Source organism: Agelaius tricolor, unplaced genomic scaffold (genome assembly GCF_023055355.1).
Source record: "Agelaius tricolor isolate 1412-34295 unplaced genomic scaffold, bAgeTri1.0.p SCAF_8, whole genome shotgun sequence".
Classification (NCBI taxonomy): Eukaryota; Metazoa; Chordata; class Aves; order Passeriformes; family Icteridae; genus Agelaius; species Agelaius tricolor.
In genome coordinates this window covers 31,874,173-31,888,488 of record NW_027269268.1, presented here as the reverse complement: position 1 = coordinate 31,888,488, position 14,316 = coordinate 31,874,173, and the positions used below count along the sequence as shown (strand labels likewise).

Genomic DNA, 14,316 nt, shown 5'->3' with positions numbered 1-14,316 from the left:
GTGCCTTTGAGTGTCTCACCACTTCACTCACTGCCTCCTGTCTCTACAGGTGTGGTTTCTCCTGTCTGTTTCTGTAGGCTGGTACACTCACATGTATACATTTGTGAACATGTGTATTATAAATACACATAATACATGAATTCATGCATTCCTATGTGTTTATGATTCGAGTTTTTAGAATCCTCTAAAACACACAGGCAGGTTTTGTCCAGCCATGATCTTTGGACAGGCAAAGTCCTGGTGTGAATGTGCTGAGGATTAACCATTACAGAGGATTAGCCATTCTGCAAATCCAGGTGTTTCCATGTACCCATTAGTGTTTTTATGATCTTTACAGCCAGATGGTGTCCTAACATTCATTTGTTTTGCAGATATATCAAAAACTAAAAGCTGTGGAACACATGGATGTTTATAACATACAGGATATTCCAAACAGGTTTTTCTACAAAAAAGGAAAATTTGTGTCTCCACTAACTCTCGTGGCTGAAGAAGGATGGTTCATAGTAGAGGTAAAGTATAGAAGCAAAATACTTAGACAGGAGTGTGGAAAGGTGCAATATATTACTGATCATTGAGTTACAGTCAATGGGCTGACTACAAAACAAATGTCAAATTCTGCTGTGTGCTTAAAAGAACTTAAATGTATTGCAGCTATCCTAAAGGCAACCAGTTAAATAGTCAAGGTGCCTCTTTTTTCTCTGTTGTCATAAAACAGTAGTTCACATTCCAGTTTTGTTGCTTTACTCTTCTTTTACTCTTCTTCTCCCCCCTTGCCATCTACTTTCATTTCAGACAAAAAGAGTGTTTCCATTTCAAGTCCTTATTATCCTCCTCCTCCTTATTATGCTCCATTCAGCAGTACCTTGTGGCAATTTTTCCCTCTGCCTGGCTTTCCTCCCATCAGACTGTCCTAAAAAATGCCCCATTTCTCCCAAGCCCACCAGTCTCAAAAGGGTCAGACTGGAGATTTACTCCTCAGAGATTCCCATGCACACACTGAAAACCTGGGAACTTGTTAAGCAGAGAACACAAACATGAAGAGATTTTTCATACTAACTTATTTTTTTACTATGAACTGTTGTTGTTACTTTGTCCTTGTGTCACCACTGGGCACCTCCACATTACAGATACTAATTGCAGCTCAGCACAGCTCAGAGGGTGAGACAACTGTGTATTTTTTAAGGAGGTAAACTGAGCAGTGTATTAAGTGATTTGCCCAAGGCCATACATGAATTCAGTAAGCTGGCAACAGAATCACAGAGTCCTGGGTTTCTTTTGTGTCCCAGAATAGTCAGTGCACTTTGTTGCCTTGTAGGTTATTGTAACTCAGCTCAGCACCTTTCATGGCCTTCAGAGCTACTGCTCACCAAGCTTTGCTCAGTCCACACTACAACATTTCTCACTAGCCAACATGAATTTAGCATAATAGCTTCTACAGCTGAATAAAAATGCACCTCTAGAAAAACCTGATGGCTTTTGAATACAGCTGGATGAGTACCACATTTCTGATTAAAAAAAAAAAAAGTATAAAAAGCCAGAGTTAAGACTGAGACAGGTAAAGTAGGGATCTGAAACATTTTTCTCCAAAATTACTTTTAAAAAATACAACTAAACTCTCTCGTACATAAGTTCAAAAAAGAATGTTTTAACATATTCTGTAGAAAATAAAAAAGCACTTTAAAAATCATTGAAAGTCTGACAAACCTTAATAACAGTGCAGCAAACACTGCTGCTATGATAATTATTTCTGTCTCTCTGCCCATTCCTTCCCATTGTTTCTGATTTTCAAGAATGTCCTCTCATTAATGCTGTCAGATTTTCCTTCTCTTCAGTACATTTTCATTATCTGTGAATGGGATATGAAAATGAAAGTTTCCTGTCATATTTTTAAAGAAATTATTGAGCCTTTTATTATACTTCCTGCCCAAACCAGTGAAGAGAGGATATGCAGCTCTTCCCTGTCATGCTCCCAGGGCTTTTTAACTCTCTGTTAGCTAGTGGATAGCTAAAACCTCTTTGAAAAAGGGGATTTTTTTGATGGTGGTGGTTTTTGAAAGAGACAAAGGGGGTGTATCTGGAAAGTTGTTTCCCTCATCATGGAGCATAGGAACTGAAGCCCATCTATGTTTTGGTTAAAGCAGGATGAGGAGGGATTTCGTGCTGTATCAAAGCTGATCTGCTCATATGCCATTGTTCCTTTCACATGAGTGAGTGGTCCCCATCCTTTGGGCATTGCACACTCAATTTTCTTTCTTAAGAAGATAAAAATCAGACAAAATAAATGTTTATAAAAGGAAAGGGATCCTCATTTAATCTGCTTCACCATCTGCATGAGCTGCAGCATTTGCCTGAAGTGGGAATGTGGGAAACTCTTTTGGGGCATCTTCTGTCCTTCTCTACCTGAGTGAGAAGGCTAGACCTGGACACTCTAGAGGACTGTGCAGCTCCTTCTCTGTAATTATCAGAGAAATTAGTGTCATGGGTCTGATGAACTGTCAGTTGATGGTCTTTGTCTAAGTGAAATTCCTGCCACAGTTTTGGGATAATGTGGAGTGCCACATCTGTCTGCTGCTATCCCTAAGGAGCACAGGACAGGAGAAACTCATGGACAGGTTGGTCTAGCATTTGATCAGCCCCTAGGGACTGCTGCTCTGACAGATATGGCACTGTTGTAGGTAACAAGCTGTTGATACAAAGCAGGAGAAAGTAAGGAAGGAATTTAAGAGTACATCTTAAGTGCAGTATGGGCTAGGAAGAACAAGATTTATAATGATAAATTAATAAAGCATAGATCCACTGAGCAAGGAAATAAAACAGAGCACAGGCCACAGAGAGTGGGACTGTCTCAGGTCAGAACCAGTGTTCCCTGGAACAAACCTCATTGCTTTAATACAAAAACAAGTGGGGAGAAGAAATAATTATTAGAAAATATCTAGTAGGGGGAATATTTGTATTATTAGGCTGAATAGTCAAATGGAGCAAAAAATTACTTATTTTTTTAAGGTGTCAATGGCATGTGGGGCAGAACAACACCCACAGAAGTGCATGGTGCTGGGTGGGGGGGCAGTGCTGCAGGCATGGGGAGAGGGACAGCACCTTCCTTACACAAGTCACATACGACTGTGGTACTTCGTGTTTGTGGCAGAAATCTACATGGGTTGTCCTCCCCTCCCTGAGGAGGGGGAGGTGGTTACTCACTGAGACAGCAAAGCCTGTCAGGAGGGTTCACCCCTCCTGGGCATGAGCTCCTGTGCAGGTGACAGCACAGTGTGGGGCCTGAAGGGGTGGTACAGCACATGGAGACACAGCATGGCACCCCACAGTGCCCCAGCACAGCCCAGCAGGCAGGCACTAACCATGCTCCACTGTTGTCACCCAGAGCAGGGACAAGCTGCCCTACTGGGAGAACGGGACGGGGAGGAAGGAGGCCTGGCAGAATGGCTGGCATGGCTACGACAACGAGCTCATGGACATGAGAGGCTTCTTCCTCGCATATGGCCCAGGTACAGCGCCACCATCCCTGGTGTTCCACTTCCCCTGCAGCCCCATGGTCCTCACCCCTGCAGCCCTGCAGCCCCTGGCACATCAGGACCCCGATGTAGCACTCTGCGACACCCGAAAATTACAAATAGGTGGCAGGATTTCCTCACAATGGAGGGGTTGTTGCACTGCATCTATTTTATAGCTGAAGAAACAGGGCAGAGAGATATGAAGGGATTTAGTCAGCCTCTCTCTGATGTCCCAGTGCAGTTACGAACTCTTTGCCATGTTTTCCTAAATTTTGGCCAAAATTTTCAATTCTATTGGAAACGCATGAATCCTGCTTTTGTCGGGGAATTCAGACTCGCTACAGCAGGGCACTTTCTTTGGGAAGGTTGCAGCATACCTCACCCACGTGTCTGATGGGCAGACACATAACTCCTGGTTTCTACTTCATCAGGCCCTTTAAACAGGGCAGAGCACCAGGCAGAGCACCAGGCAATCGTATTGCACCGGTGAAAGCAGAATGTGCAATACAATTATGTCAGGCTATTACACCTATCAAGCACATGCAGTAAAGTAACTCCTGTACTTAAAACTTCAGAGCTTTCTTTAGTTTTTATAATAAAATTGGCCTAGAAGTAATAATAATGAATAAAATTGTTTAAATTAATGTTTTTGCTGAGCTATGCTCTAAATTGTATAGCATGCCACATCCCAGCCTGGTGGGTAAGTCCCAAGAAAGGCAAAGGAGCCCTTGCCTCACAGCACCCCCCATTCCAGGGTTGCCTGATGCCAACTCCTCTCTTTTGCCTGCAGATTTCCGATCCAACTACCGAGCGCCTCCCATCAGATCTGTGGATGTTTACAACATCATGTGCAGCCTGGCAGGAGTACAGCCACTGCCCAACAATGGCTCCTGGTCCAGGGTGGAGTGCATGCTCCGAAACACAGCCCCCTTGGCACCGCTCCCCCCGCGCAGCAGCTGTGTCCTGGCACTAGCTCTGCTCTCCCTGTTCTCCAGGCAGATCTCCTTACTGTGATCCCTGAACAATGTCAGTCAGTGTCACCAGCAACTCCATCCTTCTCTGTTTGTTTTTTTAAAAGTTCTTCATTTGAATAATAGCTTCATTAATAGAGGACTGTCCCGCACTCCTCCATTGTGCTCCACCAGGCATGAATCTGACCCATCCTGCATTTACAATGGTTTTAACATGAAGCCAGGTTTTGTGCTGCTCCAAACACAGCTAGGGACAATGGTGTCACTCACCTAGATTTACAGCACTGGCAGTGAGGGCACAATCCTGGCTGGGTGTCCACAAAGTTTTCTGGTGGGTGCACATGGGGATCTCTGAGCATCAAACACATCTCACCCCAGCATCTTTCACTGAGGAGTTCACTCTGGTTGGCCATACTGAGAAGTTCAGGAGTGGAGACAACCTCTCTGTGTGTAGATGGGATCATCCTGGTTCACCCCTTCATCTCCAGCTCCAGCAGCAGCAGAGCCCCATCTTCTCCTCACAGCACCAGCCAAGCCCTGTCTATACAGACACAGTCATTAAAGAGCCAAGAGCTTTGCTAAGGGACCATAATGCTGAGAGAGGTGGGTCAGCAGGAGAGCAGTGAGAGCATCCTGCTTCTCTCAGCCTTTCCTTCTTTATTTTCACCAACACAAGTCCTGGCTCTGCCCATTTCCAGGGCCAGGCTTTCCTCACAGACCACAGTGGAGGGAAAGGCTGGGAAAGAAGAAAGTGACAGAAATCCTCCACTTCAAAGCCAGTGGGAAAATGAATAGACATCTGGACACACAAGGGTCAGGAGAACATAGGATGAGGAAGCCTGGCATTTAACAGCCTCTCTGCTTTTCCTGGTGAAGATAATATCATCTGATCATGTTTTATACCCAATTGCATTTCTGAAGTTTTTTCAACATTTACTGCTCTTTTATCAGCTTTTACTCTCTACACCTCTGCCTGGTGATCAGCACATTTCCCTTTATTCTGCAGCAGGGAGAGAGGTCTACACTGATAGATCTCCCACCCTCCCAGCTAATCCAGGTGATTTTTTCCACCATGGGCTACCAAGCACAAGCAAAGTTGTAACAGCAAAGTTAAATTAAACAGCAGGAGAGGATAGAGCTGTTGCCAGAGGTGCCTTTGGGAGTGCACAGCGCTTTATCTGATATACCTCTGAACCAGGAGCTTTCAGCAACAACTGCCTTTGGAAGGACTGAGGTCCCTCCCCATGTAAAACAAACCTCTAGGACTCACTACTCTTCTGGATCCAGGGACAAGCACAACTCTGGTATGTGTGCTACAGTGCATTTAAGGGTGAATGATTACACTGGAGGGGGGGAAAAAACAAACACCAAATTAAACTTGACAAAAGACTTCTGTAATAGCTGTAAAGATTTATGTAATGTGTTATTAAAGCTCAAGTGAACCATCAAATCAGTTGGGAGAAAAATGGAAAAAATCAGGCTTTGTTATTAGACTGTTGAGTATAAAAGGCAATTTAGTGCTTTCGAAGCATTTGCAGTAACTGTAAAACAAGCACCTATTGTTCAGAGTTCCCTGTTGCTCTTTAATGGACCAGGCTCAATGAAATCACTGGAGCACATTTTTAAAGAAAAAAAAAGAAAAAAGAAAAAAAAGAAAAAATTAAGTCAGCACACAAGATAACTTAATTACCAAGTTTTGTCTGAAAATCATCAGGTTAAGATGCCATCAGTGCCTGCTAACCCCTCCACAACATGCCATTTTAAGTCTTACCAGAGAGCAGAAGCTAAGGTCTTCTTACAGAAGAAATGTTTCTAAAAGTATAAGGGTACATTCAGCTCCTCAGTTATACAAACAGAAACTGAAAATAACAAATTGGATCCCTTGAGTTGTTCCATGGATGGGCCATGACACATGAAACCAACACTGATCCTCGTGAATACTTTGTGTAACTCATTTTTGTCAGGGTCCACATGCAAATACTGAAGGGTAAATCCAATTGCAATATGATTTGTTTGACCTTAATGCAAGCATTGTGTGTATGGTAAAAGATACTTGGTCTATAAAAGCAAAATTTGATGGCAGACCTTCAAGAAGCTCACTAGCTTCAGGAGAACTACAGCTCATTATTTTTTGGAAATTGCATCTTTCTTCCTCAGAAATGTCATACCTCTGAATCAAGTCACATTCTCATTCAAAAATCAAGTGTCTTAACTTTCGCCTATTTTTCTGTATACTATGCAATGGAGGTGGGTGTATTTTAAAACCTATTTCTGAATGATGTTTTTATACAATGACTGATTGTGAATGAGTGAATAATTCTAAAAATGGTGTTAGAAAAAGCACTTCTTTGTAAATACTGTAAGATTTTTGAAGAAAAAAATAGCCCAAAACCTTCCCTTCAACACTTTGCCTTTCTTGTCTAATTGCTGCATCAAAGTGTGATAAACAGTGTTTGAAGCTTGTGCTGATTAATTATCAGAAAGACGAATGATAACATTGTTTAGAAATGGCAAAGTTGTCAGCATGTAAATTAAGGACATTAAATGCATCACATGAGATGATGTAGCTCTTATATGCAGTCCTTTTTTCCAGATGTATTTCATTATTTAACGTTTTGAACATCCATTCAGGAGCACATAATTCCCATTAGGCAATGGACATGACAAGACATTTTGCACTTCTAAGAAGAGAGGTGAGCCCTGGATGTTCTCTCCAGACCCACTTCTCTAAGCCTCCTGTGTCACCATCACATCAGCTGCTTGCACAGAAATTAAGAACACTGTCCCTGGTGTGAGGGTGCACTAGGCTCAGGCTGTCCAGAGCCCCCCTTTCCCAGTGGGAGATGGCGCAAATGTCAACAAGACCTCAAAAACCAACCCCAGAGGCCTCAAGGACAAGGGGGCCCTACTCTACTGTAAGCTCCACAAACCAACAATGTCCATGGAAGAGACTAATTTAATAGAAACAAGTCTCCAATCCTACCCAGTAGAATTTATCTCCTTTTCCTTATATTAACTGACCACAGAGCAGGGAGTGGATGATGGAGGAGGACCAGTGCAGGTATGCCAACAAGTCCTTTAATTCCCAGCAGGACTCCCTCTGAACCAGGAGCACTGCCAAGGTCTGCCAGAGATGCTCCCCACATGTTCCATGAACATGGGTCCTCAGTAAAGGGAGGTGCTGAGGGACTACCTGCACAGGAATAAGTCTGTCAGCTCCCCATAACAGTGCCAAAAATGGCATTTTCACAGCTTACTAAGATGAGTCCTTTTTACCAATGACCTTGGTGGCCATGCAAGTGGCATGGCTGGCTAAGGCTCAGAGGGTGAGCCTTCCAGCATCCCTCTGGATGCAGCCTGCATTGCCTGCACAGACTGCAGCACCATGGAGACACTTTCCATTGGCCCAGACACTAGCCTGCACCCTTCACAAGTACAGAGACTTTGCAAATAAGGGGTGAATGAGAGGGTTTTGCGGTGCAGGTCATCTTCCTTGTCTCCTAACTAGTACATCACAATACATCACAAAATCACAGAGTATTCTGAGTTGGAAGGAACCCACAAGGATCATCAAGTCCAACTCCTGGCCCTTCACAGGACCATCCCCAAGAATCACACCCTGTGTCCAGGAGAATTGTCCAAATGCTTCTTGAACTCTGTCAGGCTTGGTGCTGAGGCATCTGTCAGATGTTAGCCCATACACCCCAGGGGAGTTGCAGACCAAACGAGCTCTGGCCACTGGGAAGTGAAAGGCATTGGAAAAGCTCCATGTAACATTTCCTCGCCTTCTTTTCCCTGTAGGGCTGTAGCAGAGAGGGCAGGTAGCAGCAAATCCAACTGGAATTTTTTAAGAAAACATGGCCTAATGAGGAGGAAGGTGTGAAACCCTGCATTTTAGCATAAGAAGCATTTAACAGCTGTTTTAAAAGACAACTGTCACATATACAGCAAAACATTTTTTTGTGTAAGTATTGAAACAAATGTAAATTAAGGCAAGGTTCAAAAATAAGAACGTTTCAGAATTACAGTTGACTGAACACAGTAATTCTCCAGCTTCATAGAGATGGACTGCATGGATTATATGGACTGTATGGATTATTCTTGTATTTCAAATACACGGAAATTGATATGGACTTAAGAACCAGTTGAGGTTGTCCCAATGCCGTATCAATTACACCAGTTCAGCCCTGCCAGCCCAGTTTCATCAGGAAACCACTGTGAGCGGCCAGGCGGCCTGCCCTGCTCTGTCCCACCGCAGCCAGGTGTCGGTCTGTCTGTCCGACATGCGGAACGCCTTGAGCAGCCGCAGCACCGCACCAAGGCTGCTACGGGTCTGCTGCCCTCCGCTGGGCCCGCTCCAGGAGCTCCACGTCTCTCACGTACCGAGGAGCCCAGAACGGGACACAGATTCCCCCACACGCCGCCTGTCCCCCTCTCCTGCCCATTTCCCGCCCGCCAGGCGGGGCCGAGGCCGCGGCCCTGAGGGAGGGCGGGCGGGCGGGAGGAGCCGCGGAGCCCGGCCCGGCCGCGCCCCCTGGCGGCCCTGCCGCAAACCGCGCCTTGGGACAAGCGTGATCCGTACCTTGGTGCGGGGAGGAGGGACTGGGACTCTCCTTCCCTCTGCGTCTCTCATCGCAGCTTTTCCTCGTTCTCCCCTTTAACTCTGCCGGTACCCTTTGCGCTAGGGCCGATTCCTCCTCACCCCAAACCTGCTGCCTCCATGTAGCACTCTGAGCTAGCTTCCCACCTGCTCCTGCTTCCAGGGGAGATGAGTGGGCAGAGCAAGACCTTCGTGTGTACACGGCCCTAAATGATCCAAGAGAGGAACCAGCTGGATGTAATCCCCACTCTCAGGACTTGGGCTGCGTCTCCAGCTGCTTTTGTTGTCATTATAGTCTGATCCCACTGGTGGGGAACAAAACACATAAAAGCAGGGAGGGGAGGGGAGGCGAGCAGGGGAGTGACCCACCTGTTGCTCTGCTACTTGTGTCCACTTGAAGCTTGGCTCGAACGCAGAATCCTTGGGTCAGATGTCCCAGCAGTGCCACACTGCGAACTCTGAGCTTTTGTCAGCACAGGGGAACTCGGACTAGAACAGTCACAGGTAGCAAAGAAATGGAAGAATGGGCTGAGGTAGGGGAAATTCAGTGCCCACTTTCCACACCAGCACAGATCAGGGCTTAGCTGAGCTCCAGGGAGTTGATTTTGATCCTCTCTTGGTCTCAGCAAATGAGGAATTTTAGTATCGGGATTGTATCTGTCTTCAGGAGCAAGGGACACCAGTGCACACGTAGAGGATGTTCCTCTGTCCCTCACCAAGGGGTTGCAGGGAGCCAGCCAGCCCCAGAATGTCATCATTCTCTGCTGGGAACACAACCAACCAAATTTCTGTGGCTGCCAAAATGGGCATTGACAGCTCTTGAGCAGCCCTCTGCTTTTCCCAAGAAATTAATAATACACTAAAACATTGCTCATCACTTAGACACATTGTTCAACGAATATTAATTAAGCCACAAAATTGGCTGGGGACTGTCATTTCTTCCTTGCCAGACAGAAAAAGGGAGGCTGAGGTGGCATCAGCTGTTGCAAAGTCTTTGGAGCGCAGGTCAGGCTTGCAGGGGATCATCCACAATCCCTACTGAACACTCACTCAGCCTGCTGCTCTCACTGGGCTGCCTCCAGGCAAAGGCTCCACATAGGTGTATATAAGCAGGCCATGTGTCCATTAGAGGCACTTTTATCCTTTCTTCAGCAGTCCCACATGCTGCCCATCCTACAACACTGAAACAAGCAGTGCATTGGCATGCACTGTACCCCCTGTTCAGGTTAATTTTAGCCCTGCAAGGACATGACCATACCAAGGGACTCAGCAGGAGCCTGCTTCTGATTTCTGAGAGGTGCCTCACACCCTCTACATGATCCCTGGGCAGAAGGAGGCTCTGACAAATTGAAGATTAATTTTTTTGGAAGGGCTTATTTGCCTCCCAATGTACGCATTCACCCATCCATCCATCCATCCATCCATCCATCCATCCATCCATCCATCCATCCACCTGTAAATTGCACTCTCCCTTGATACTTCTTCCATGCACTCCATACTGGCAGAGCTTTGGTGTGCAAGACTTTGTGCCCTTGCTTTCCATGGTAGGCATCAATGTGGTTCTCATCTTACAGCTCATTCATTGTCCATGAGAATGTGAGGGCTAAAAGAGGGGTAATCCTGCTGACCCCATCTCAACTGAGTGGATTCTGTAAGAGAGAGGGATAGCAGCCCTTGCCCATCCATGGAGGGATTCTCCAAGAACAGCTATAACAAGGAAATAATTTTGGTCTTAAAAACTAAGATTTTGTAGTAGTCTTCAAATAGCAGCTGTGGAAGAAGACCAAAAAAAAGCTGAATGTTTTTTAAGGTAGGATTCAAGCAGTTTCTGAGCTGGATTATACAAACTGCTTGCTTACACTGCTGCAGAGGCTGGGTGAAACATCCTGAAATATTCCCTCCTGCCTTAATCTCAAGTGGTTCCTTACAAGAACACTGCTGACAGAGAAAAATAACTATTTTTCCCCCTCTAAACAGAATAAAATTGTGAGGGCACTGAGCTTTCTTTGCGTTTCATACAACTTCTTTTGTCAAGAACAAATGGGATGAACAAACCCAGGTCCTACAGAGAAGAAGATATTTAATATCCATAAGGTGGGGAGCTTTCCAGCAGAAAAAAACTCAGCAGAAATAGCTGAGTGCCTGTAAAGGCCTAGCAATTAATCACACACTTGAAGAAATACAACACGCTCATAGAGGCTGAATTTTAAATGCTTGCTGCTGCGGTTTGGACAGTGACAAATTAAGGCCCCCCACAAAAGCAGGTGTGGCTCTTGAAAAAGCCCTCTGAGGGCAATTAAAAATGGGAAACCAGCTGGTAACTGTGCAGATGTGACAGCTAGGGCAGCTCAGGAAATTAATACAAAGGAGGAGGATGGAGGAATAAATGGTGTAGGAGCTGAGGCAATAGAAACAGGACCCGCTCTCCACAGGGGGTTGCTCCATGGCAGGTGAAGTGCCTCATCATGTGGGATGCACAAAGGGGGACAGCCACGTATCCCCATTGCCCTGGAGAACTGCCAGAGACAGGCTTCAAATGAACCCCTCACTGAAGGACCCCAAAAACCAGAGGAGCTCCTGCTTTGTGTGTCACAGAGTTTCCCCTGGTGCCCAGGGGACAGTGGCATTCAAGGATGTCTGAAGCAGATGGCCTGGGCACATCTGAAATTGTCTGTGGTACCCTCTGATGGAAATGGTAAGGGATGAGGTCAAGGGTGGATTTTCCCAAATCAGCTTCAATGAGCTCCAATCCAACAGGTAATATCCAGCCAAGTTTCACATACAGTGCTTCATTGTTCTGGTCAGTTAATTGTCTCCAGTGTTCACTGTTCTGAATCAGTCAAGAAAATGGTAGTTTGTCCCATTGAAAATACAGCAAATATTTCAGACACATGACAGATTATAAGGACATTCCATTAGGAGTACCACTGAGGAAGTGTGAGCAAAATTATAAACAGTGCTATGCAAACAAACTGTGTATCAGTACAAGCCAGAGCTCCTCATCCCATTTGGAAAATGATGTCCCCATGATTTTCATCACAATTGCTCAGTGCTGTTCCTCACACGTCTACTCCTACTCTGCCTTTCTCCACACATCCAGTGTGTGTGAGGCATCACTGGGACAGAATTTACCTTCTACCAAAGTGCAGGCTGGGGGACTGGTCCCATCAGTCTGTTCTTCTAAAGTAGTTTGTTGATAAAAATCTCTTTCCTGTTGTGAATTCTATGGACTATTTCTCAGAAAAAGCTGTCAGCACAGATCATGATACATTACTTTTTTGGTTGGTTTTTTTCACTCCTTGTCCATAGGAAAGGTGTATTCCTGTTAATGTTAAGCTTTGGCATCCTTCTAGGAAGCTGAGCAAACAGTATTTTATTTGAGACTGCTGATAAAAGGGCAGAGTAGACAGGTTCTTACCAGTCTCAACTGGCAATAAATAAAAAGATCTCTCTAGTGAAGAGCTGCTTGGCCACTTGCTTGGCTCTGTGAAGCTGAGTATTCTCTTCTCTCTTGGAAAAAAAAAAAAAATTCTTGTTTTGTGGGACCTATTTCCAGCACACTGTTGACAGCATGAAGCATAGGAAATTTTCTGTGTAAAAGGAGCTCTCTTTCTGTGTTCCCCTTCAACACTTGCTGCTTGTCACCAGTGTGGGTCATGACAGTCCCAACAGTGCCATCCTAGCCAGAATGCCAAATAATAAGGCAGGAGGGCAGATTCACTGTAAGAATGTACCATCCACTGTACCTCAGTACCTGGGCACAGGAAGTCATTGCAGCACAGAAACCCTCTCTGGCCTAGCAGCTTTCATATGATAAACACACCCTAAGACTGAATAACTTTTATAACAAGTTCAGCATCCAGGGTCTCAGCCAGGGACAAGGGCCCCAGCTGGCCAGGAACAAACCCAGCCTCAGAAAGCAGGAATTTTTTGCCAAAAATGCTGCAAGGGTGGGAGAAAGGATGCAACCAGAGAGAGCCATGAACACAGCCTGAGGCTGTACTGAGCACACCACCAGCAGCCACAGGGTGGAGACGATCTCTGCCAGCACTTTTCCTCTCTTTGAAGTGATGGTAATGGGCTAATTTGGAACTGGCAATGGGTAAACAAAGAGAAGATATAAGATGAATCTTATAGAATGATCTGAACCTGTTCTGCATCCCCCTTCCAGCTCCCCTGACAATCACAGCTAGAAATGGAGAAGCTTTCAAGTGATGTTTAAAAAGTTTCATGTACCAGCATGGCAGAGCCAACAACAAAACTTCCCAGCCTCCAAGAAAGGACAAGAGGAGAAGAAATTGTTTGGTGCCCATCCATTTTCTCCTGTAATCTGTGGTGACTGGTGACTGCAGCCACGTGCAAACATCTGGGATGCACCACAGACCTTCTGCTGGAGAGAGGAGATGGTTTTTTGGACACAAAATAAGTTTGGAGACACTTTGCAGGCCTTGCAAGGGAATGAACAGCAAGCTATTGCATGTATGATAAGAATGGGGGGAAAAGGGAGAGCATTTTATTCTAAGACAAATGTGGGTGCCTTGAGGGTGACCAAAACTTTCAGGAGCAGAAACCTGCACACATGAGAAGGGGGAGGCTGATAGGTTGAGACAAGCAATTATGACTTGTGTTTTAGGGGCCTCCCTGAGCAGAGGGGAATACCTCACCAGGTTTGCAAGATATGCCCAGTTCCTACCTACTGGGTGAAGGGTGGCAAGTTGTTCTTCAGGCCAGGAGTTAACCAGGAGTGAGGAGGGGCCACTGCACTTGAGCACAGAGAGGAGGAGTCCGCATGGCAGGACTGCCAGATGGCTCCTACCAGGATCTCTCTCCATCCTTTCCCACAGGGCTTTCAGGACTCCACTCTGCCTACAAACAGGGCACCTCCAGGAAAGCCAACCTCTGCTTCCCTCAGTGGCTGCACCATCTCCTGGCCCCAGCTGAGCATCACTCAGGGACACCAATGCTTACAGTACCACCACAGACACCTCAGAACATTCCAGTATCAGTTCCTATTTATTTTAAGTCTGTATAAACCATGAAGGCAGGCACATGTAGTTCCCCACCTCAGCTGGCTTTTGGGAGTTCAGGATCCTCCAGCCTCCCAATAATGCAAAGAATTTTTTCTTCTGTCTTGAACTGATATTCCTTCTCCAGCTGCTGGTCCTAACTGTGAATCCCCTGCTACTGAAGAACATCCTCACATTCCTCTGTCCTCAAGTTTTCCTCTTTATTTGGT

General features: G+C 45.6%; 1 protein-coding gene across 1 annotated transcript in view; it reads left to right on the top strand.

Moving 5' to 3' along the window:
* ENPP6 (ectonucleotide pyrophosphatase/phosphodiesterase 6) overlaps positions 1–7,042 on the top strand; it is a 31,034-nt gene extending 23,992 nt beyond the window's left edge. Inside the window, exons 6-8 of the mRNA XM_071432183.1 lie at positions 372–509; positions 3,380–3,503; positions 4,300–7,042. Of these exons, the coding sequence (XP_071288284.1) occupies positions 372–509; positions 3,380–3,503; positions 4,300–4,523 (486 nt within the window). The 3' untranslated portion in view covers positions 4,524–7,042. The remainder of the gene's footprint in view (positions 1–371; positions 510–3,379; positions 3,504–4,299) is intronic.
* Positions 7,043–14,316: the final 7,274 nt, after the last annotated feature.